General features: G+C 40.8%; 1 protein-coding gene across 1 annotated transcript in view; it reads left to right on the top strand.

Moving 5' to 3' along the window:
• Positions 1 to 25,798, top strand: part of fbln2 (fibulin 2) — a gene marked incomplete at its 5' end in the record, with an annotated part of 133,836 nt that overhangs the window by 62,155 nt on the left and 45,883 nt on the right. The window contains 2 exons of the mRNA XM_083938634.1: positions 1,567 to 1,692; positions 4,264 to 4,365. Coding sequence (XP_083794760.1) covers positions 1,567 to 1,692; positions 4,264 to 4,365 — 228 coding nt within the window. The remainder of the gene's footprint in view (positions 1 to 1,566; positions 1,693 to 4,263; positions 4,366 to 25,798) is intronic.

The following is a 25,798-nucleotide window of genomic DNA, read 5'->3' as shown; positions in this document are numbered from 1 at the left end:
TGTGCTTTTAAGTTGGCAAGTAGCTCCAAGCTAGATGGCTATAATTATCAACTTGATAATGAACTGGCAACATAAATAATACGACTTCCAGGTCTCACGGACACATACACACAATTACGGTGAAACCAATTAGTCTCTGACCGGCAGCCTCCGCTCTCTCTCCACTCTTCACTTTCTGCCATCTTCAGGCTCACGTGTGCTCGCTCCCAATGTGCTGCGCGTATCCACTGTGCGTATCTGCCTCTAATCACCGTCACGAGTATAAGAGTCATTCATAATCGCCTGTGTTTGCAGTTCAAGGTAACCTATGAAAAGTTTTACAGATGTCTCTTACAATGGTGGTGGTGACATAATGCTTGTTGGGTTACAGGAGGATTTTTCGTTGAAGTATTGTCAGTAGACACTAACCTGACTCCGCCAGATGTATTGATTCGCATGATTTGCATTTGGTCAGCAAATCTGTCTGGGAACTCTTTTTTTGAGATCTTTTGGGAAGGGGCGAAAATACTGGTTGCTGATCGGATAAACAATCTGTCTATCACCAACAAACGGGCCAAATCAACCAATCAGATCAACGAAGCGTCACGGCAAAGCTCCGAAAGTAAACAACATGTCGGTAAAGGATATTTGCTGTTTGTGTAACTTGAATTTACAGATAAAAGGCACAATGTCAGGTGCCCAGTCCATATTCCAACAGAAGGATTCGAGAAAAAAAGCGTTCCTTGCTCAAAAGCTGCGCTCATCTCATCTGCGGAAGCTGGCATGTTGTTGAACATGAACAGTGTTTGGTCGATAGGCAAGCTTCTACAAATTTTCTCTGCCGCACATTACCAGACTGATCTGCGAGTAAAATACAATGGAGCTCACAAGATCAGGATGGTCTCACAAGGCTAAGTGGACATCGGAAAAAAAGGCTGCAAGGCTGAGCGGCACTATTACCAAGAATGGGTTGCTAAACTACGGAATGCCCAGCTATGATGAAAAAAATGATCACACAAATTTGGTTTATTAGGGTTGTAGCCTGTATGTGGGTAGTCTTCACATTTTTTGAAATGCTGTTCATGTTGTCTCCTATTTGACCGTGTGTTGCTTTGGCTTAAGTATCCATTAAAAGCTCAAATACATGACTCCTAAATTTTATAAGATGTCTATATATGGTATTTACTTCTCTGATTATGCTGTGGTTACACCAACAACATATTCCATCATCATATTTATGGCACTTGAGCAAGACACATTTTAACAGGCTCATCAAAATCCTTACAACCTCAAATGAAAATGTATTCACAGGCCTCTTAGTGCTCCATAAAATAACCTAATGACAAAGACATCCAGCATCGGTCAAATGATGTCCTCTCATTAGGAAAGATATTATGTGGGATATAACTCATTTTAAAAGGTTTCATATATCACAAACATGTGAGTCTTCATTTATTCTGCAGTATCCTTAATCAATTTTAGTGTATGAAGTAATCTCTTTTTGGTAATGTAACCCTTCAGTTAGCTGATGTGCTTCATAAACTGACATGTTCTCCCCGATCTCTTTTCTTGTATTTCCATGTGCAGTGAGTCCTGATGATGACAACATAGTCCGACAGTACAGTCCTGCTGTGGTCCCAACACACACTACATCTACCACCACTACGTCCATTGCAACCACAACCAGCCCTGCTCGCCTAAATCCATGTGCAGGTAATAACAGCGTTACACTGTAAAAGCATGTAAACATTCACAATTGAGCATCTGTGCATTTATATCAAAAATACATATCCCGGCACATTTGACATTTAGATTGACTCTTTTTTGACTTTATACTGCTAAAGTCAAAAAAGAGAAAAAAAATGATTCTGATGATAGATGTTGGGCATCCTGGATATGCTATTGCTGTTTTGCACAGTACATTACATTTTCATGTAAAATTAAACCTTATATTGATTACTCAGTGACTCATGAGTTATCGTTTGGCCTTCAGACATCCTCTCTGATTTAGCTGCATTAAAAGGGTCCTGGCAGGCATATTCCTTTAGACATAATTTCCCTGACATATGGTACATACATGTTAGAAACATTCAACATATTCAACCTTTACTGTACTGTAGGAATATTAATCCTGTTTGTAGATTCTGGGCACTGATATTCACTTCCTGCTGTGAGACTCTTTTTCAAGGATCCCTCCCCTGGCTAACGTTGTGTTTTTCAGCTCAATGTGTAATGGGTGTTTTGAGGCTTTAGAGAGTGTTTCATATAAGGCGGTGAAGTGGACAAGCATTCACTGCTGTCTCCAGTCTCCAACTCTGTGTCTAGAGCCCACTAAGCATCTGTTCAACAAACCAGCTCTGCTTTTATTGAAGTAAAACATGCAGGCTGGGCTGAGAAGGGCTGACATGATGTGTTCAGGTGCGGTCTGATTGCCCTGAAGTGAATAATTCTCTTATGAACAGAAGTCAAAACAGGAGCAGTTTCCTTGCAGCATGCACTTCAAGTTCAAAGTATTATTAGTCATGTTTGTAAAAAATCACATTGACATACGGTGAAATTAAAAAGGGGTAATCACTGTCAATCAATGTGCAAATTACTCATACCAGAATAAAAAATTATATTTTATTCCAATTATTTCCAGTAAAACTGGAACCAGGATAAGAATAGTACTAAAACCTCAATGATGGGGTGGTGCTATAAAAACAGTCAATAAAATTTGTATAATATAAAAAAAGGCATTAAATATTTGATCAGGAGTTACATCAAAGTGCAAAAGTGCCAGTCTCTCAGTCCGAGCCTTAAGACTGCATAGGCATCTGCCTGACTGCAGCAGGGTGAAGAGGTCAGCATTTGGGTAAAAAGCATCTAGCTTGATTTTCCCAGCTCTTGCTCTCACCCTCTTGCTGTAATTTACATCCAGTGTGCGGATACTGGATCGTCCGCATACTTTAGTATGATCTACTTTGTTTATTCTTTAGCAGGGAATGTGTTGATGAGGAATTGTGGGGAAACAGGTCTTGGCCCAGGCTTCTTTGTAACAGGACTTTCAGGCTGTTACAGTGCCTATAGAAAGTTCTGATACCCTTTTGAAATAGTCACTTTTTTGTTTAACGACCTGAAATGATAATACATAAGAAATATATTTTCCAGCGTGATTTACACATTCAAGTGAAATAGTTATTTTTTTATATTTTCTGAAAACTAATAAAAAATGAAAAACTAGAATAGCAGGGTTGGTAAAGTGATGAGTTCCCAGCTGTAATACTTTGTGGAGGAGCCCTTTGCTTTAATTACAGCCATCAGTCTGTTTGGATATGTATCTACCAGCTTTGTGCACCTAGATTGGGAAATATTTCCCCATTCTTCCTGCAGAACTGTTTGAGTTCAGTCATATTCTGTGGTGAGCAGCGATGGACTGCACTCTTCAAGTCCATCCACAGATGTTCTGTAGGATTCAGGTCAGGGCTCTGACTCGGCCACTCTAGGACATTCAGCTTCCTGTCCTTTAGCCACTGTGTTGTTTTTATGGTGGTGCGTTTTGGGTCGTTGTCAAGTTGGAAGGTGAACCACCTGCCCATCAAGTGTCTAACAAAGGGCTGCAGGTTTCCTCAAGAATTTGGGTGTACTTGGCAGCATCCATTTTCCCTTCAGTCCAGACCAACTGCCCAGTCCCTGCTGAAGAGAAACAAGCCCACAACATAATGCTTTATGTTAGCTGATTTTATTCTGAAGTACTCAAAAACACCACAATTGATGTCAGGTGGAGGCCAATTAACTTAGTGTGTAATTTGAAAGAGGATTGGTTATACCTGAGAATGTTTAGAACTCATCACTTTTCAAACACTGCTATTCTATTTTTTAATTTTTTCTTAATTTTCAGAAATTTAGAAAAAAAAAAACTTTTCACTTGAATGTTGTTAGGCATTGTGTAAATCACACTGGAAAAAAATACATATTTTAATGTATTATCATTTCAGGCTGTAAAACAAAGAAAGTCGCTATTTCAAAAGGGTATCATAACTTTCTATAGGCACTGTACTGTATATAGAGAGAATTGATTCTGTTGTGTTGAATGTGATGGCTCATGAGAGGGTCCTCCCTTCAGTGTGAAGGTGGGGTCGACGGGATCCTCAGGGAGCAAGACAACATTGCAATGAATTACCAAGACAGCATTCAAACAGCCCAAGGATAAAAATGACATTATGAGTGACTGTCCTGGAGACTTAGCTGTGTGGAATCCAGATATGATTGTTATTATGCTGCTTGCACTTTTGTGTCTTGCAGAAAATGGTCCTTGCAGTCAGCAATGTTCGCCGGTGGCAGACCAGGCTCACTGCTCCTGCTTCCCAGGGTTCTCACTGATGACAAATGGACACATATGTGAAGGTAAGGCCTGCGGCTCCTTCTTGACTTGGCACCGCTGGCAGTAATTGGAGTGTTTCACAATGCTTGCATGTATCCCTTGTCTCCCTCAAGCAGGGTATACACAAGGTAACAAACAACCCAACACCATCAACAATAACAAGCACTGTTGTTGAAATGAACAATAACGCATGTGTCGTGACAACGGAACGAAAGTGCAATGGAGCAGTTTTTCCAGAGATTGGGACACTTTTTAATTGGATGCAGATACTGATAAAGGAGTAAAATGCAGGTCCTGTGATACTAAACAATGCTGCCACTGATTGGACTCCCACCTCCTGGTGGAGGAGACTGCTGCCTGGAGCATTAGTAAACCATAGCCAATTACAGCTGCAGTAACAAACACTACATACAGCATCTGTGTACTTCCATTTCTGAAGCTCTGTGTCATGTGCGTAGGAGGCATTGAAAATGTGGGGAAGTGGTTGGCCCCAGATCACATATCGGAAATAATAATAAGTACCGAAATTGATGTGATGACTAATTTAGAGCCATTTTTTTTTTAACAAAACCACCCATTGTTTATTTAAACTTGATCTATTTGTGCTTGTGCTTTCTGTTAAATTATTATTTTTTAATATTATCTTATCAAATCAGTGTTTAAGTGGACAGGTCAACGTGCCCCATGCAATCTCCAAAAGACTTCATTCATCTCCCAACTACTCCGAGAACCAACAGGACTTGACGCCGATGCCTCAGAGCTAGATTATGTTGTTAGCCAGTTATCTTGGTGGCTGTGTTTATACCAATGGTGGCTGCTGGTCTTTCAAGGAGGGGAAGCTCATTTTTCCGGCCTACATCATAAATGTGTTTGTTTATTTACATGTAAATTCTACCCTTCGTTCCTGTGACCTTGTCGTACCAACTAGGCGTCTTTTCCAGGGATTTGACCAGTGTCCTCTCAATGGCCAGTAGAGCTAGGCTACTTAAGCGGCCTTGGCCTGGCTGGAGCTGCTGCTCCAGCCTACTGTGAAGTGTGACCGCCTGTGAGTGTGAGTGACAGGGGAGAAGCTCCGCATCTGCCGCTGCTCGTTAGGGAAAGAAACAGAAGAGTGACAGAACGGAGTTGCCAAACACAACGCTAGTCATTTTTAACAAAGACAAAGTCTCTGAGGATCGGTAAAGTCTCCGGATCAGTTCAGAACAACAGAATGAAAAACTTGGAAAATGCTTTGCTCGCTGATTCGCTCATTTAGCTGTTCATCAAAAAATGATTCCACCTCAGACAGCTTATCCAATCATCATGCAGTGTCTAATTTCGCTGCAGTGGAACAACCCGTTCAGGTAGGCGGGTCAATATGTGACAAAGCAGCGTTCCAAGTTCAGAAACGTGTGAAATAGTTCTCCTTCCCCTTTCTCTTCCCCTCTCCCTGTTTACTTGCACTGACACAATTAATAGGAACTGCTGCGTGACATGTGAGTTTGTATCAAAAACATTTTGCAGCAGTCCAGCTCAGCTTGGAAGCCAACATAATTTTGAATAGAATAGAACAGCTTTTCTGTTATTGTTCTGGTCTATTCAACAAAATCCAGGCGCACTTTCTGAGTGGAGCTTGAATGTAATATATAAATACAATCATACATTTCACATACATAAACATACTTTGATCAAACCCAAACCACATCGACTTCCTGGTTTATCCAATTAGGAAGTGCCAAAAATTGAAGTTCTCTGCACAGCCGCTGGCCCTCACTTCTCCTCTGAGGTATACGTCAGCCAGATGGAGGTATCTCACTCCCCCCAACATCACATACATGCCCTTTTTTTGTAAGAGGAAATGAGGCAAAGTCAAGGTCTGACAAGATGGCAACTGGATCAAGTTGAGAGAATGGACCCCGATGGGTATGCTACGTCCATTTTTTGTACAGTCTATGACTTTGATACACGTTTGCACACCCAGATTCTATACACATTGTGCCAACATATCTTATACAATCTTATTAGAATCAGATGTTGCATTGAATAGTATTATTAAAATGATTATTATAAATTAATATATCAGTATTGCACAGAAGTTAGTGTTGTACAATATAAATATTGTCTACGGGGATGTGCTTTTAGTGTAGATTTCAATGTGTTGATGGCCTAGAGTAAAAACTGTTGGTTAGTCTTGTGGTGTGTGCTTTAATGGACATGTAGCGTTTTTTCCTGAGAGCAGAAGGGCTAACAAGTGATGGATGGGATGAGATGGGTCCTTTTAGATACATGATGCCTGTGAAAGAAATTCTCTGGAGTCATCAGTGTTTCTCAATCATATCTTTACTAAATACTGCTGCAGACAGGAGAGCGGTCCTACCAACCCCGGGTGTCCTACCATCTCTGCCTGTCCCCAAATTTCTTCAGCAGATATACAAGTCAGATCAAAGCCTCTTACAAACACAATGACATTAGAATAAACAAAACACACTACCCCATGTTTATGGCCCCCGTGGAAGTTATCAGTATTTACGACCCCCCTTTTGTCACCATTTGCAAACCCCATGTGACTCCTATCCACAATCCCCCAGCAGTCATTCTCAGCTTGACTGTTATGCTAATCAAGGATTTACAATCATAGATACATAAGGTTTTGGTTATTTCTCACATTCCCCCCTTTTGACACAAAGTGTCAAATAATTTTTTGGAAATAACACAATATCATCAACTAACTCTTTCTTTGACTACACACTACAAACATTAGTAGAGGTTCACTCTTAACTCTCCGAATATGACAAGGAAAAATAAAAACAACGAAAAACATTATAACAAACACAATTCTATTCACACCGTTTCTTCATCTGAACCACTATATAGGTTTCTTTGCTTTATTTTGCCTCATTCGATGCCATGGATGCCATTTTCTTCTCTCTTCCATGTCCTGGTGTCAGAGGTTACCAGCACTTAACACACCGTCGGAAACAGTCTTTACCACTGTCCCATGTTCTTCTTTAGCACCATCATCTGCAATGGCGTTGCCCTGTGAAAACTGAGTTGTTATAGTCAGCGTGAACTCTTTTAACTGTAAACAGGTAAAAGTGTTAGAGACAAAAGGTTTTCCTGTAGGAGTGAGAATGCCACATGTTTTCCCAGAGTGTGAAAGTTAGGGACAATATTAAAGCATATTGTGACTCTGACACTGTGTCATCTGTTGCCCCTAGAAAGAAAAGTACAGATTAATACAAATAACTCTTCGCTTTAGCAGACGAGTTATTTGGCAGTTTAGTTCAAAGGCAAACACAGAAAGAGCAGTTAGATGGACTCCTCGCAGAACCATCTATGAAGAAAAACAGAATCATCATCATCATCAACACTATGTATCAAACAATGCATCAAATGGTTTTGATCCACTGTTAAACATTTCCATTCAAGAATGGTTCTTCATCTTTAGCTGTTGGATCAAAAGCTCAAAAATTAAGACAGTACAGCGCTTCAGGCTGACATTAAACATTAGTGTGACAATGAGTATCATGCATAACGTGCACACTTCGAAAATACAATAGGGTCAGATGTTAGTGTTTGTTAATCGACATAAAACTATTGACATACAATTATCATGCAAAAATTAAAAAGAAACAATCAGAGCTCGATCGGGTAGGTCATTTTAAGTCGGTACAGGCTGTTTGCCTCAGCAGTCACAGTCTAAAAAGTCAGTCATTGGCCAAGTTTCTTTATACAGGGGGAGATCTCCACAGAAACATAATAATAATCCATAAGTGACAATAGAATTTAATCTATTTATTTATTATTTATTTTAAAAACCCATCCAGTTTTTATGGATGCAGTCAGGACCCACTTATTATCATTATTAATAATATTATCCTTATTATTATTGTTATATCTAATGCTTCAATTTGCAAAAACAAGACGTGTGTTTCTGAAAACTTCACCATCACTATGGCAGTTTTTTAAACCAGGTTTTCCCAGAAAACTGTACCATTAAATTCCAAAAATTCAAATACCATTGAGAGTGAAAGCAAAAAAAAACAGAATAATGAGTTAGGATTTATGGTGATGCATCAGTATTGCATTTTCTAAAATCAATCATCAGAAACTTAAACTTGTGACATCTATGATGCCTCTTCAGGTAAAATGGGAGGTATATTTGAGACATTCCACAATGGCATGCTTGTTTTATAAGAAATAATCAGTGTCGCTTTCAATAACTTGAATTTTTTCTTATGTGAGCTAAAAAAGATTTTGTCTGGGCATATCAATCAAAACCTTAACTTTCTGTTTGTCTGATGATCAACTCTTACTGCAAAACCCTAATTTTCCCTATTGACACCAATACTTATTCTTAATAAATATTCCTATATGTATATGCAAGTGTATGTATGTGTTGAACATTAACATACTGTTCATTCTAAGTTCAACTAACGTGTCATCTAGTGTGGATGTTTTATCTTTAATTTCTAATTTGTGATTTTCAAATGCTCTGACCTTCCTCCGCTGTCTGTATGGCCTGTTCATTGGGGAACGATGAAAAAACACGCAACCAGGACTACTCTGGATCTTCAGCATTGAGCCATTGTCCCAGTTTCCTTCTTTCTCTCCTTCTGATGTTGTCTTGATGAGGCAATCTTTGTCCAGGATTCTGTGCCTCATTCTGCTGGTATCGTGAACCAAATGGCTGGTCGAATGTTGCCCCATTGGAGTTCACACCTCTCTCGCTCCCCCTCCTTGCAATCTTTTAGTTCCTCTGGCTGCCACGTCCTGAACACAAGCTCTTCAGTGTTCAATTCAACTGAACATCTGGTGCCGTGGACATCCGTTTCCTTTTCTTCAGGCCAGTAGTCGAAAAGAAGTTGCTGTTTGGAGAGAGAACTTTCTGGAGAAGCAAAGTTATCTTCTCTTTGTTTCAGTCTGTTTTCCTCCGTCACTGGTTTTGTGACAACTGACACATCAGATGCAGGTTCAGTCTCCCCTCCCCCTCATTGTCAGAGTCCTTCTGGGAATATGCATATGGGCTTGATGGAGGGCTGCATGGCCTGGAGACAGCATGAGGAGGCCCTGTCTTTTATCCCTAATAACTTTCTTGTCTTTCTATAACTGAGTTTGCTTTCCTCCTGTCCCTTTCTCTCTCATCACTTTACCCTCTTCACTATATATGTACCTAAATATGTGCCTAATAAAAGACGAAAAAACAAACAAAAAAAAAACTCTTAGTCTAGTAATGCCAAAATGGAAGCTCTCAATCACATTAACCCATTTATCTGCTATAAATTTATCAGGATCTGTAAAAATTTCCCATTTTGTTTCCCATTTTTCTGTTAACCCACTGGGATGTGCTTTTACTTTCAATGGGCTTATTGTTCACTCAGACAGATTTCACACATGCTGATCTTTCCATCCGAACATGGTTAGATCTTATCACACATACACTAACTTTGGATAATATTTCAGCCAGGTGGTTTATACGACACATTCGTTCAGAGCAACGCACCGTTTAATATCCAAACCGGATATTTAGACACTGAAATGAGTTACCCCAAAGTTTATTTTTTTCTTACCACATTCATACGCCCATTTTATTGTAGTTGGGAATCCCTACACACATGCAAATTATATTTGCATTTCAAAAATTTCTACTCCTTTAAATAATTGATGCATAAATCATTCATTTTTTCTCCCTAAATGCTTTTGTGTTTTTTCCAAAACACTTTTCTCATTTGTTAGGTTGCACCAACCTCACACAACACATTATACTCATTTATGTCTATTCATGACATCACTTATATAGCTTTAAGTGCATATATATATTTTTAATTAAACTAGTTCTACAAAATAAAATTACACAGAAAATATGAAGACGGTCCAATCTCCAAACGGGACTCATTGGACCTTGATATTCAACCCTACAGGATTTATAGAATATCAGACAGCAGACCACATTGTCTCGAACTGTCACCTAGGATACCTCGCCTTCTCAGAGCCTCAAAATCACACAGAAAATGAAACTAGTCTTCAAAACCACAAAGGACATGAAGACGATCCGACCTCTACAAATAGACTCGTCAGACCTTATATTCAAACTCACAGGAATTACAGAATATCTTGACAGCAGACCACACACAGGTTCTCGAACTGTCGCCTAGGTTTACACACCTTCTTTTGAGCTTCAAAAACCCCACAAGTAAATGAAGCTTGTCTTCAAAATTACACACGAGATATGATCTAAAAACACTGTACTCACGTTTAAAATGGATGGAGCGTCCGCTTTCCAGCACCCGTTCCTGACATCAGGCGGAATCCTGTCCTCCTTTGGTGGAGCGGAATTTTTCCTTACCGGTTTAACCTTCAGTCAGAACTCAGGCCTGATCAGCAGAACGTCCATCCCATCCTCGTCGCCAAAATGTGAAAGAAATTCTCTGGAGTCATCAGTGTTTCTCAATCATATCTTTACTAAATACTGCTGCAGACAGGAGAGCGGTCCTACCAACCCCGGGTGTCCTACCATCTCTCCTTCTCCTCCAGTCACTTCAACATTTAAAGCCATGACATCAAAAGGTCCTTACAAACACAAGGCACATCAAAGCAATCGAAAACACACTACCCCATATTTATGACCCCCGTGGAAGTTATCAGTATTTACGACCCCCCTTTTGTCACCATTTGCAATCCCCATGTGACTCCTATCCACAATCCCCCAGCAGTCATTCTCAGCTTGACTGTTATGCTAATCAAGGATTTACAATCATAGATAGATAAGGTTTTGGTTATTTCTCACATGCCTCCCACGGGCAACGTGAGCTTTTCCCAGGCTGTGTTGATGCCTTTCTGCAGAGCCTTCTTCTCAGCCACTGAACTGTTGCCATACCACACCAGGATTGTACTGTTGTAATATAGATGGACCATCATCGTCAAAACTCCCTCCAGAACAGAATGTAATTGTTACCAAGCCAAAGACTATTTCCATGAATGGTCTTACAGTAATACATTTACTGCAGTAGTTAGTAAACTGGTCCTTGAATTTTCTACAGGGTAAAAGCTTGCAAGTAATTTCCCTTTGTGAAAAAAATGATATAGGTCTGCCTCTGGAATTCATTCCATTAGTGTTGCTTGTGCAAGTCCTTTCTTACCACTTGAGTGTACAAGCTGTCGTTGCAGAAATGGACAGGTAGAAGGTGAGTGCAGTGTGGGGGGGGAGAGAGAGAGAGAGAGAGAGAGAGAGAGAGAGAGAGAGAGAGAGAGAGAGAGAGAGAGAGAGAGAGAGAGAGAGAGAGAGAGAGAGAGAGAGAGAGAGAGAGAGAGATGAGAGAGAGAGAGAGAGAGAGAGAGAGAGAGAGAGAGAGAGAGAGAGAGAGAGAGAGAGAGAGAGAGAGAGCTCCTGAATTCATCTCAAACAACCTAAAAAGTTGGACATTTTACAAATAAGCCATCAAATTGTCTTCAAAATGTACTCTCAAGTAGAGGTAAATACCTTATTAGCAAAACAGAAGAAAAAAAACAATATTTGGACGTATTCTTTAAATGAAAACAAGCAGCTGACTGTCAAAAGCTAGTTGTCAACTGTGTATCAACTGCTAGCTGAGCTACCACTGTTTAAAACTTTTATAATGAGAAACTGGACAAAAAGGGACAAGGAAAAGAAGAAAAGAACAAACTAACAATAATGACAATGATAATTTAAAGGCTAGACAAGCTAGCAAAAGAATTAGCACCCTTTGGAAGTAAACAAAGTGGTCGCCATGAAAACAGGTCAGAATGGAGCAGAGATGAGAAAAGCTTCCAAAACAGAGAGCTGGGTGGTTAAATACCCAGCTGGATGTAAGAGTGCAGCAGCTAGGGAGAAGTATAGGGAGAAGACACTCCAGGAAAACAAAGAAGTGCTGTTCACTGACTATGCACCATACATAGATGGAAGGAAGAAGACCAACATCACACTGAAGTTATTGTACTTGTCCCCGAACTTGTCCAAGGACAGAACCCTGTTGGACTCCGTGACTGACTTTAGTGTGCATCGAGGATTTGTCGTTAACATGTACAAACTGAGATCAATCTGATAAATATGACTTAAACCAGCTTAATGCGGTTCCTTTAATGCCAATTAGATGCTCCAGTCTCTGTAGCAGGATGCAATGGTCAATAGTGTCGAAGGCCGCACTAAGATCTAGTAAAACAAGTACAAAGTCCTTTGTCTGAAGTTATTAGAAGATCATTAGTATTTTTTTTATACCAGTGCTCAGTGCTATGATTCGCTCTTAATCCTGACTAGAAGTCCTCAAATAACTCATTATGTAAAAAGTCACACAGCTGATTGGCAAGAGATAAACTAAGGTTAGATATAGGTCTATAGTTTGCTAGAACCTCCGGATCAAGACTGGGCTTTTCAAGAAGAGGTTTAATTACAGCTACTTTAAAATACTGTGGTACATAACCTGCTGATAAAGACATATTAATCATATCTGGTACAGGGGTACTAACTAAAGGTAAGACTTCTTTAAGTAACCTAGTTGAGATAGTGTTTAGGGGACAAGTAGAAGGCTTTGATGCCGAAATAGTAGAAGTTGATTTGTTAAGGTCAAGAAAAGCAGTCAAAGAGTATATCAGGTCAGAAGAGCTTGTGCCACCTTACCCAATGTCCACCAGGCCCTCCACCCAACCATTGGAACCTGGGACCTCTAAGATGGACTCTTCACAAAGATAAAGTTAACATCTTTGCAAAGACCCTCAAAGACAGGGCGCTGGCACCTCCTCCCCTCGCAACGTCAGCAGAACTATGCTGCATCTGTAGCCCAGCCTGCTGTTAGTCCATCCCCATGCTACCTCTGAGCTGAGAGACCACAGGGAGATGTTACACACCCTGTGCACCTGGCTTCTGTCCAGCTAAGAACACTCAGAACACTTTCAATTCAATTTTATTTATAGTGCCAAATCATAACAAAAGTTATCTCAGGACACTTTACAAACTAGTTAAAGACCACACTCGATGACTTATTTATGATAAACATAGACGCAACAATTCCCCCGTAGAGTATGGTGGCAACGAAAACCTTCCCTATTACAGGCAGGAACGTCAGACACCCAGCTCTGTGGAGGATGGCCATCTGTCTTGACCGGTTGGGGAGGAAGAAAAAGAGAGAAAACACAGACAGATGGAATGAGAGAGTAATGTGAATATGACTTATGTTATGGCAGTTAATACAGCAGAATAGTAGAAACAAGCACAGCTAAAGTTATAAATTATAATAATAGCAGGAAGTGTCATGAAGTACCACGGCAGCAGGCACCACCACGATCAGCAGAGACCTGCGAGACGACAAAGCACAAACAACTCTGGGGAAGAAGTTGAATTAGTAACATGCATTGATGAGACATGAATGATACAGACAGAGAGGAGAGAAGCTCAGAGTATCTGGAAAAGTATTATACCCTGGCAGACTAGGCCTATAGCAGCATAATTAAGCAGAACAAAATCAGTTTAAAAACAACAACATTGCTAAGGGCTCGTAAGCCCTAGCTGTAAGCTTTATCAAAAAGGAAAGTTTTAAGTTTACTCTTAAACATGGGGACAGTGTCTGTATTCCGAATAACACTTGGGAGTTTGTTCCACAGGAGAGGAGCTTGGTAGCTGAAAGCTCTGCATCCCATTCTACTTTTGGAGACTCTAGGAACGACAAGTAGCCCTGCATTCTCAGAGCGCAGTGATCGAGTCGGGTAATACGGTACTATGAGCTCTTTAAGATACGATGGAGCCTGACAAATAAGAGCTTTGTAGGTAAGGAGAAGGATTTTAAATTCTATTCCAGATTTTACAGGTAGCCAGTGCAAAGAAGGTAATACAGGAGAAATATGTTCTCTTCAATTTGTTTTAGTTAGTACACGAGCTGCAGCATTTTGGACCAACTGGAGACTCTTAACAGACTTATCGGAGCAGCCTGATAAGGAGTTGCAGTAGTCCAGCCTAGAAGTAACAAATGCATGGACTAGTTTTTCTGCATCTTTCTGAGACACAATGTTCCTAATTTTCGCAATATTACGCAGGTGAAAATATGCAGTCCTTGTCGTAAATTTTATGTGAGAATCGAAGGACTTATCCTGATCAAAAGTAACACCCAGATTCTTTACTGTGGTGCTGGAGGACAACACATCATCCAGAGTAACAATGTCTTTAGCTATTGAGTTTGAGTTTCCTTCACTCTTTAAATTTTATTGAAAATAGTCCATAGCCAACCAAACAACCCAGCCTTACGCATAAAGTACAACTAAATTTTAAACAAATATGTAGGTTCAATTAGCAAAAAAATTAAAAAATTATCATAATACCAAAAAACTTGAAGCTCAACACAAAGCAGCAACAGATGTTACCCATCCAAAACCATGACATCTGGAGAGCACATTTTGAAAGTCTGTACAACTACATTCCAATCAATCAGTTCAATTTGGATCAATATATTGTAAAAGAAAAACTCCAAAAATTAGAAGAAGCAATTAAAGACAACCAAAACCCCCTTGATTTTGAAATTACTTGGAAAGAATTAACCACACAGACAAAATTTCTCAAGTCAAAGAAAGATTGTGGTCCAGACAGCAGTAAAACTTAAATGCTCAAAAATAGCCCCCCAGAGATGGGGATGCACTGTTAAAGTTGTTTAACATTGTATTACAGTCAGGATGTTTTCCTGATATATGGTGCAAAGGGCTCATTTCCCTGATTCATAAGAATGGGGACAAATTGGACCCCAATAACTACCGCTGCATCTGTGTCAGCAGCTGTGTAGGGAAACTATTCTGTAGTATTCTTAACACAAGAATACTAGATTTCCTCAAGGACCAGTCCATCTTGAGTAAAAGTCAGATTGGCTTCCTCCCAAAACACAGCACCACCGACGATTGTACAACAAACTACAAAAAACGATAAAATTAATTTTAAGAAAGCTTTCAACTTGAAGGGCTCTCTTACAGACTTTTAAACTGTGGCATGGGGGCAAAACGTATGATCTGGTTAAATCAATGTATTTGGAAATCATGTGTGCTGTTTAAATTGGTGACAAACAAACAGATTTCTTCCCCCAGAGAAAAGGCATTCAGCAAGGTTGCAATTTAAGTCTGACCTTATTTAATGTGTATATAAATAAACTTGCTGTTGAGTTAGATCAATGTGCTGCTCCTGACCTCTCCCTCCTAGATAGAGAGGTGAAGTCTTTGTTCTTCGCTGATGACCTTGTTCTACTTTCTCCTACTGAACAAGGACTACAGCAACAGCTGGGCGTAGTAGAGAAGTACTGTCAGAACTGGGCCCTGGCAGGTGATGAAAACCAATGTCAGGAGAAAAAACACAAATTTACCATAAATAATCAGGTCATTAAACACAGCATGAGTAATACCTAGCTTGGTGTAACCATCATAATGTCTGGGAGCTTCAACATGGCAGTGAATGCACTGCAAGAAAAAGCTTGAAGAGCTCTACATGCAACGAGAGAAAGTTTTGTAATTTCCAAATTCCAATAAAAATCTGTCTTAAAATATTGAATAGTGTCACCCAGACCATTGCGCTGTACAGTAGTGAAGTATGGGGTCCACTCAGTCATCAGAGCTATACCCGTTGGGAAAAACGTAACAGAATCTTTACACGCAGAATTCTGCAGGTATATTTTACACGTATACAGAAACACACCAACAAATGCATGTAGAGCAGATGTAGGCATATACCCACTGATAATTAACATTCAGAAGAGAACACTCAGCATTTTTAACCACCTAACAACCAGCCCCAGAGACACCCTCCACTCCACAGCCCTCCAAACCCAAGAGCTGAGCCCAGAAAACAGTCCCCTGTGTCAGGTGGTTCTGAGGCCAACTGCCCCCTCTCAGACAGTCTGGCCTCACATCAACACTGTTCTCGAACACCAGAGTAAAGCAAATAATATCACAATGTTAAGAAACCTATCTGGACCATTGGGAAGAAACAACTAAAAGCCCAAGTAGATTGGAATGTTATCTTGCCCTTCAAAGAGACTGTCAATGAGCAGAATATCAGTGTACTGTCAGAGATAGAAAGCAGAGATAGATCCTGACCAAGTACAGGCTCAGTGGCTATAGAAACAGGAAGACACAAAAAAAACATGGCAACCAAAAGAAAACAGAACATGTGGTCACTATTGAACAGGTGAGTTTGAGACAGAGATGCACTCTCTCCTACAATGTACAAACTTGTATGACATAAGAAACGTTTATTTTAACAAGTCTGTTTGAACCACACACACACACACACACACACACACACACACACACACACACACACACACACACACACACACACACACACACACACACACACACACACACACACACACACACACACACACACACACACACACACACACACACACACACACACACACACACACACACACACACACACACACACACACACACACACACACACACACACACACACACACACACACACACACACACACACACACACACACACACACACACACACACACACACACACACACACACACACACACACACACACTATTTTGATGCTTTGGCAATATTGTTTTTCTCTAAAACTTTCATGCCAATGAAGCCTTTTTTTAATTTAATTGAATAGAGTGATGCTAACATGAAAAGTTTGCTTGTATGAATATGTTTTCTCAGATGAAGTGCTGCCTAAATACTGAAGGCTTGCTATGAAAACTTGATTCCTCAGTGAATGTATACACTGGAAGTACAGTCCTGGCTGAGTTTATTTAATCTGTCAATCTGTAAGTACTACACAACAGTTTTCTCTCCATTCAGAGAGAAGATTAAGGACCGAAAGTGTTCCCACATGTGAAGATGTGGGTGGGCAACATGTAGTTTAGACTGGAATGGAACCAGGCAAATAGCACTAAAAAGGTATGAGTCAGGTATTTGAGGATTTAACAGAGATGGAAGTACACTGTGAATTTAACTATGGAGTACTTAGATATACAATTGTAACCAGCATGAAAAATCAGGTTACTAACCCTATATTTGTCATTTAGACAGTCCCAGTAAACCCTCAGTAGATGGCAGTGTTTCCCTGTTAGTGACTTTATTACCTGTGAACCTAGGTCAGGTATCGCGTGAAGTCTGCACATGAGAGCAGACGCCATTTTCTCTCAGACACGAGACAGACAGCAAGAGAGCAGACCAGACAGAGAGAGCCTGTAGCAAAATTACAAAGTAAACAAAGCAAAGAGTAGCAGATAGCAATGGATAAAGGCAGAAATGTCAGCAGGCAGACCCAGGTTCAACCTGAAAAGCTGTGAGCCGGGGAGAAAATAACCCCTCTTGTGAGAGTAAATGCATGAGACTCCGGTTGTTTTTTTTCCGTTTTGCTATGTAACCCTCGGTTCAGAGAATGAGACAGAACTCCAGTATAACATTTAAAACAGCATGTGTTTCTTTATTCATACAAAAGTTAGGCTCAAATCTATTTATTTATTTATTTATTGGCACATGTAAAGGAATTGTTGCAAGCAACAATGACTAAATCATCTCCCCTAACGATTCGGGTCACAGCCGGCCTGGCTCCCTCGGGCTTACTGCGGGTGAGAGAGGGGATAAGCAAAACAGTGATTAATAATGCTACAAACACACCTGGCAGTAACTATAACACGACACCTCTATCGAACAACCATAACCACTGCACACACTCGATATACCGCTCCTGCCGGTGTACACAGCAAACCCCTAGGCCCCTCGGTTTAAGGCAGGCTGAGCACCCTTGGAGACTTAAAGCCGACTGCTTAACCTGGTCAATAGGTGGGAGAGTGGTCAAAACAAACAAAATAAATGACGGTTCAGCTTTACAGTTCTGCTCTGTGTTATCTTAACACAAGGCCATACAAAGGAGCGCAATCCCGCTCAGGGATAGCTGCTCAGCTGAACACATCAACCAAACAAACAAATAAGAAGAGGAAAAGGAACAGCAGTCAGGCCATACACCGCTGCTCCTCATGCACCTACAATACAAAACAAATACTTTTCACCAACAACATATAGCAAGCCAGCAGTACAACATACAAGCTATAAAACATTTAAAATATCAAAACACAAACTACAATGCAAGCAACATATACCATACGACTGTCACAGGGTGCACACACTGATCTGCCCAACACTCATTGGCTCGCTTCCCTCCTGTAACTGTTTTAGTGGCAACAAACATGCAACCTGGTCAGCATTAACATATGCACACATACACACAACCTGCTGAGTGAACAGTGGACACTTTTTATTCATAGACATAAACATACCTCCCGGAACAGCTCCTAACAGAATCAGCAGTGCCCTCACAATGCTCCTCACCAGCCTGCAGCAAATTAGCTGGTGAGACTCCATACAGACAGCAACCCATCTGCCTGATTAGGGCATCCTTAAATCTGCCTGTCCTAATTTATAACCCCGCCCTCCTCTGGTGGCTACAGCTAGTCTGAACTTTTGCTAGTCTGAACTACTGTCCAAGAAATAAAGAGAAATAAAGAGAGACGATTAAGATGGTGAGCCCAGCCCAGCGAGAGAGAGAGAATTGGAGACGCAGTGTGGCCAGCTGCAGAACCTACCTCGACGACTCCAGATCATCTGAATCTCACACTCTGAGAACAGATAAGATACACACACTCCTCACCTACCCGGGTAGTAGTAGTAGTAATTTCAGAAATTGAAGACAAAGAAACTGAATTGACATTGATACACAGAACAAATATGATCCTTCTTGAACTGAACTTACCAGAATACTGAGTAGGACAGCTCGGTTTCCCTGGACTCTTCTTTTTGTTTAGTTGTTTAATTTTACGAAGCCTTATTTTAGTAACAAGTGTACATCCAAGCTGTTGATGTGTATTATTTGTTTTGCATTGATCATAAAATATCAATAACCCCTAACCCCTAACCCTAACCTGTGGTGCAACTCCGGACCTAGAGCGATGTGAGTATCCCTTAAATCTCAAAATTAGGACTAAAGGTGCTACATAACCCTTGAGAAGTGCTCTCCCTTGTGCAGGTATCACTCCCTGTTCTCTGCCTTTCAGACTCATAGAGCCCACTTTTTCAGTGGAAGTTACCTCTTGAATTTCACATTTTTTTTCATGACAATGCTCGTCATACATGACATCAAGAGCGTTTGTAAAGGAAGCTCACAGTTGGTGCGTTTATCTGGAATGTTCAGTTTCAACAAAGTCCTTTGGAAACTTCAGGACAAGGGGGATAAAACCCAAGTAAGGAACTATGACTATTGTTTGAATGGGGTGTTGTGACAGATGGCTGACCCAGTACTACACTGAACTCCTGCTACTTTGATGTTAGCAGTACACTTTTTCTCAGTCCTCTTGGGAGCTTGATGTGATGTTCCAGGTTTTGAGAGTGAATGGATGCTAGATTGGATGGATCAGTTTTCGGACATGCACGCTTGGTTTCAGTTCCTGTCCTGTCCGGTCAGTTTAAATGATTCCTGTTCTGTTGTTCACATAATTGCTGTTTCTGCCTGAACTCTTTGCATTTTAAATCAACTATTTCAGGGTCTGGCTCCTTGCTTCAAGAGGGCGCACCACCTCGCTTAACCACTTTACTCAAAGCTGCTTGCAGACGCTGAGTTTGATGATTTGTGTTAAGAAACTCTCCATCATCCACAATACCGTATGCTGAATCAAGCAAACTAAGTTAGACTGGAGTTAGGGTGGAAGAAGGCTCTCTACTATTTTTCTCCCAGTGAGTTTGTCAGAAATGGAAGGATCAGCAATATAGAAATCAACATTACTATGCCATGTATCATGGACAGACTCTAAGTTGAGACAGGGAGTCTTCCGAGAAAAACACCTAAGCTTGGTATGACCATGGTATTGGGAAGCCACATCACTAATTCTAATTATATTTAATTTAAAGACTAAATTTGACAGAAACTCTGAGAATTGAGATAGAAATTCAGAGAACGGACCAGGAGCACGGTACACTATAACAAGTATAATTGGCTGCACAGTTTTCCAGGTTGAATGTGAAAGACAAAGAGCAAGACTTTCAAATGAATTATAATTTAGTTTAGGTTTAGGGTTGATTAATAGGCCGGAGTCATAAATAGCTGCAACGCCTCCTCCTCAACAACTGCCTCGAGGAATATGAGTATTAATACGACTGGGAGGAGTGGATTAATTTAGGCTAACATATTCTTCATGACACAGCCATGTTTCAGTCAGACAGAGTAAATCAATATGGTTATCTGATATCAAATCATTTATTAATACAGCTTTAGATGACAGAGATCGGATGATCTGAGGTCCACATTTTATTTTCTGATTTTGTTGCATTATCACAGATTTGGTGTTGATTTGTATCAAGTTTTTCTGTATAGCTCCTCTTCTGTTAATTTTTTATTTTATTAATTTAGATGATCATGAGGCACACAGTGTTTGTTTAGGATACTGAGCTGGAAAGTGATCCGCAGGGAGCGCAGAGAGGTGTGTATGACTGCAACTCTGCTTCCTGTGCGTCTGTGGTAAGGGCAGCGCAGAGAGGTGTATTAAACTGCGATTCTGCATCCTGATCCCAACACTGGGTTGTTGTCAGGAGGTGGTGGAGGTGCAGGACTCGACAGTCAGGTCAATGTTGGCAGATAAAAGTCTTGACCACTCCTGGTACAGGGCGTTGTGGCTTAAAAGATACTGCCTGGGGAAAAGCATTCCATTTGTGGACAACATTACGGCCTTTTTTAACGGATCCAGGCTTTTTAAACACATGTGCAGCTGGCCGAGGCAGCTGTACATGACTTCACCAAAACGTGGCAGGGGAAGCGGGCCGGGAATAATCAGACGCTTCCCTGTGTCTAGCAGCCGGTCAACCATGGACCTGAAGTCCTGCTTGAGGACCTCGGACTGGTGGTCCGGCTTGCAGGACCAGCGTGGAGGCTGAGCTGTGCTGTTAACACTGCTGGAGGGCGGAGGACTCAACCTCCCTGACGCGTGCTGCAGGGTAGCAGAAGGTCTGGCCGCAGGGAAGGCGCTGTTCCACGGGCTGCCTGGGTCGTGGCGATGGTGGAGAAATCCAGAAGGATTTTGGCCTTCAGGCCAGAGACGTTCTCCCTCAGTGTTGAGAACGTGGGTAGACAGGAGTCGCACACAGCCATCATATTGCAGCCTGTGCTGTGGATCCATCACCCCGGGACACAGAACCATCACAGGGAGGTGAGTTTAATTCCGGCCCTGGAGTCGAATGTCCAGGGAAACCTTCTTCACTCCTGGGCAGGCAACCCATTCACCAGTTGTTTAGGTTGTTTTTTTTCACTGAGTTGAAGAAGTTCTTTAAAAATTGGTGCCTCGCTAGTGCGATTCGGCGTCACGACTTCCGTGTTTTACTTCTCCGGTGTAATCAGAGGCAACCACAGGCGCGATGGTTAAAAGCTTCGGTCCATGATTTGAAGAAATAAATACAATAAAAGCTGCCAAATATAGAAACGATAAACTAGGTTAAAAAACAACCTTTTTTCGGAGCCGAAGTGGCGGGAAATCCAGGAAAATCAAGCAGCGCATGCGTTATGCGTAGATGACGTAAATATTAAATTGTCATTTCTATAACAGACATACAGAATATAACAGAACAGAACAGCAGCCAAACCATTGGTCATAGTGCAACATGCACACACTGGCACCGACAAACATACGGACGCATATAGTCTTTTTTTGAGGAAATGTGTCAGTTTTGAACGTTGCTTGTTGTTACGGTAAACGATAAAATGGAAGTACTGCCTCCCTTGGTCTGAAGAACTGGGTAGCATTGTTTGCATAGTGGCTTCTGCAGATTGATGCTAACACCAAGGTCATCTGTCTCACACACAAAGTATTTCCATTATGACTCATGGTGCCTTTTTTATCAATGAGTCGGGGCAAAGCAATTGCTATTGCCATCTTCCACACAGGGTTTGTTATATCATGTGAGTTCCACTTCTTTGTGACCTCCTACTTCTGAATGCAAGTGTGGCTGGAACACTCGCTATAGTGCCCCAGTTAGTTCCAGAAGAGGCACAGCACCGAAACTTACTTGGTGCTTGAGGTGCCTCAAAAAAATAGGCATTGTCTGTGTTTTTTTATTTTAGAATCGAAAGGAATCGCATGTATCAGTTCTGGTGATATCCCTAGTGTATGTGCAATGACATTAACTCTACTTTGTGTGCCACCATGCACAACCGTGATGGAGCCATCCCTGTGTGACTGGTGGAGGCTGCATAGCTATCGGACACAGATCTGACAATAAAAATCTTCCAGTCAGAGTTGATTAATTGGCAAAACAGATGAATCGGTCAACCTCTACTCACATGTATACGACTAAGTTTATCTGCAGTAGTGATAAGCAAATGAGGCTTCATTGAGCCTCATGAACCAGTAGTTGTATTACCACTAGATAGAGCTTAAATGGTTTAAATAAAAGGTCTCCATGAATGATAATACAGTGTTCTTTTAACCCTTTGTTGAACATAAAGAAAATGGGTGATATACTATAGCTTCACAAAGCCCCGTTTACCCATCAGTAATCTGCGCCCTTTGTGTGGCACTTCCCCTCTCTGTTTAACGCTAACCCTTGTGTCTCAAACCAAATCTGCAAATAAGCCAAAGCTGACTTCATCTACCGCAGCTTGAATTTAAAAATAAACTTGTCTGCTGGGTCCAGTGCGAAATAACAACAAGGTGTGTGTTTTATTCTGTGCCTAAAAGTCCTGCCTTTCAAACATCTCTGTGGTCCGTTGATGGAATTCTTTTAAACTGCAGTCCCCCCGCTCAACAATCCATTTGTTTTTTTCATGAAAATATTCTTTGTTTCCACTTTGCATTGGATCAATTCACTCCTCACAACTGTGTAATGTGGCTGTCCCTGGGGACCAGTCAAGGGAGGTAGGGACCTTGAGACTGTAGGCACTTTCCCCTTTATTGTTTTTTTCCCTTCTTTGAATGACGCACTGGAAATAATGCTGGCCACCAGAGTGGAAGACGGTGACTTTCTGCACCACTGGCATTACGCAAACATTGGAAAACAGTACCGTTCATCTGTAGGCTTGACAGCGAGCAGGGCCCAGAGGACGAGGCAAGCGAGACGTTTAATGTGATTTGCCTCTTAAATAGCCTCCATTCAACGGAGATAACAGATGTCTCTTGGAATTGGAAAAAAAATGGGAAATTTGCAAAGGCAGGCCCCAAAACAAGATTCACCACTGCACTGCCTGGACAGCATGAGTCATGTCGACTCTGCAGAGAGTTATGCAATGTCAAAGGAGAAAATTGTTCATTTTTGTGGGTTAGATGAGTGTGTTTGTTGTAACTCCACAGAGGCTTCATATAATACAATGAGCCAGTGTTCTGTGGCGTGAGAGTTGATGGTTGAATAGTTTTCTGAGGTGGGGAAAAGAGCTGCACAGAATGTTACTCACACACCAGGTACTGCTGAAAACCTCAGATCATTTCCTCCTGCTCCCCATGGGCAGGTGCACAAAAGTTCATTACAATTCCCTGTGGCAAAAGCTTTGAGAGTTGAGAAGGGACTGCTAACAGATACACAGACAACACAGGAGAATATCATTCAAGAAGCTTGATTCAAGAAGCTTTATCTATCCCGAGGGAAATTATGGTCCCCTCTTGTTCCTGCCTTTTGTTTTGCAACCCTGGCTCCTTCATGCAGGATGATCTTCAAACCTGGATGACTGTCACACTGCATTGCTACAGTATCAGCTCATCCAACTGATCGTCCATGCACTGAGATGGCATGCATCAGTTTGTGAGCCGCAACGACCCGCATGTTTACTGCTATTTAATTAATGAAGATTCAAAGGTTTGCACCCGTGTATTTTTACTTCACACAAACAAACATAACAAGCATAAAAAGACTTAGCTTTTTCCCACACCGGATATTTTACATTAGTGTAATGTGTTTGTTTAATCCTATTTAAATTATTTTGGTGTAATGATGGCACTTTTTGTCTGAGGTATAGGCTACCAAGAATATCCCCTTGTTTCTTTTTCAATCAAATCATTCAACATGAAAAGTGTTAATCATCACCATTATTATCTTATGGTAACCCTGACTAAGAGTCAGACAATACAACACACAGGGCTAGATTAGCCGCTAAATAGCAGGTCAGTTGTAACAATTTGTACAGCTTAAATATTTACCTGAAAATGTCAACATCAGTCAGTTTAAATGTATATTTGCCGTACTTTTAACTCTGTTTGGTCTTCAGATAAATGCTCCACCATGTTCACAAGCTAAATGCTAATTTTATTGGTCTGCAGTTTGGTGCTTGGCAGGTAGCAGAGTGTACAGTCAGGTCAGTTGGTTTATCAGATAGGTTAAGGTGGGGGAAGAGATCTTATCCTGCTTACTAAAAACATCTGCCTGCTACATCAGGATAACATTGATGACTCATTGAAATTTAGCTGATGCTAAAATGGTCCATAGGCCTGGGGGGAACTGCAGATTCAGATAATATCTACAGTTCTAATTCAATAAAATTTAATTTAATTCAATTTCAATTTAATTTAATTATAAATCAATTCAGTTATACTGCCAAATCATAACAAAGGTTTTCTCAAGACACTTTCCTTATAAAGTAGATTAGAGTTTATCACTCATTTGACCCTTTTTACATATGCATATCTGATCAGTAATATAAAAGTGTTGAAATTTTCAATGACAAACAAAAACGCTGTCTGTCTGGTTTGTACTGTTACGAGTGAATGTTGTTTTCTCTGCTGGCCACTCAGGCTTTGAGGCTCAAAGAGCAGTTATGGAGTGATCTCCAACGGCATTTTTTACTTGCTTTCAGTAATACGACTTTTGTGTTTTTCCTTTTTGAAGCAAGTATTTCCATTTGAGACTCTTGACAGCTTCACAGCTAGTGATTTCCATACAGGCAAAAGCAAATCATGAAATTTCCTGGTAAGTCTCATAAATAGATTTTAGAATGACTTTCTTTGTTAGTGTTTTCTGCTGACATCCAGCAGATACTGAGTCATTAAGCCCCATCATTCTGTCCTGGCTAATACTGTTTTTGTAGACAGATCACACTAACAAGGAAGACCCAGTAGGCTTGAATCCAGGTTGAGAGCGTTTACTGAATCTTCTTTTCTTATTTTGGAAAACTGCAACACCATGAAATACACACAATGTTACAACTGAAATGAAATATATGCAGCAACATTGGTTACACTTTCTTCTTAGTTTTCAGGTTATAAGTCAGGTAAGTACAACTAACTATTTTTTTTACTGTATGCTCTCATAGGTTAATAACAGCATAAACACTGTAAATAGCAATAATGGTTCACACATGAACATAGCATATAACATGAATGAGGCTTAACAATGAGCTAAATTAGCCATAGCAGCTTAACTAGCCTCTTGCTAACGGTTAGCCTTGCAGTTAGCATTAGCGTAGTTAGCACGGACTTCATAACTTAAAATAAATGC

Source organism: Echiichthys vipera (assembly GCF_963691815.1).
Source record: "Echiichthys vipera genome assembly, chromosome: X".
Classification (NCBI taxonomy): domain Eukaryota; kingdom Metazoa; phylum Chordata; class Actinopteri; order Perciformes; family Trachinidae; genus Echiichthys; species Echiichthys vipera.
Note: the sequence above shows the minus strand (reverse complement) of the source record. Positions and strands in the feature narration are given on the sequence as shown.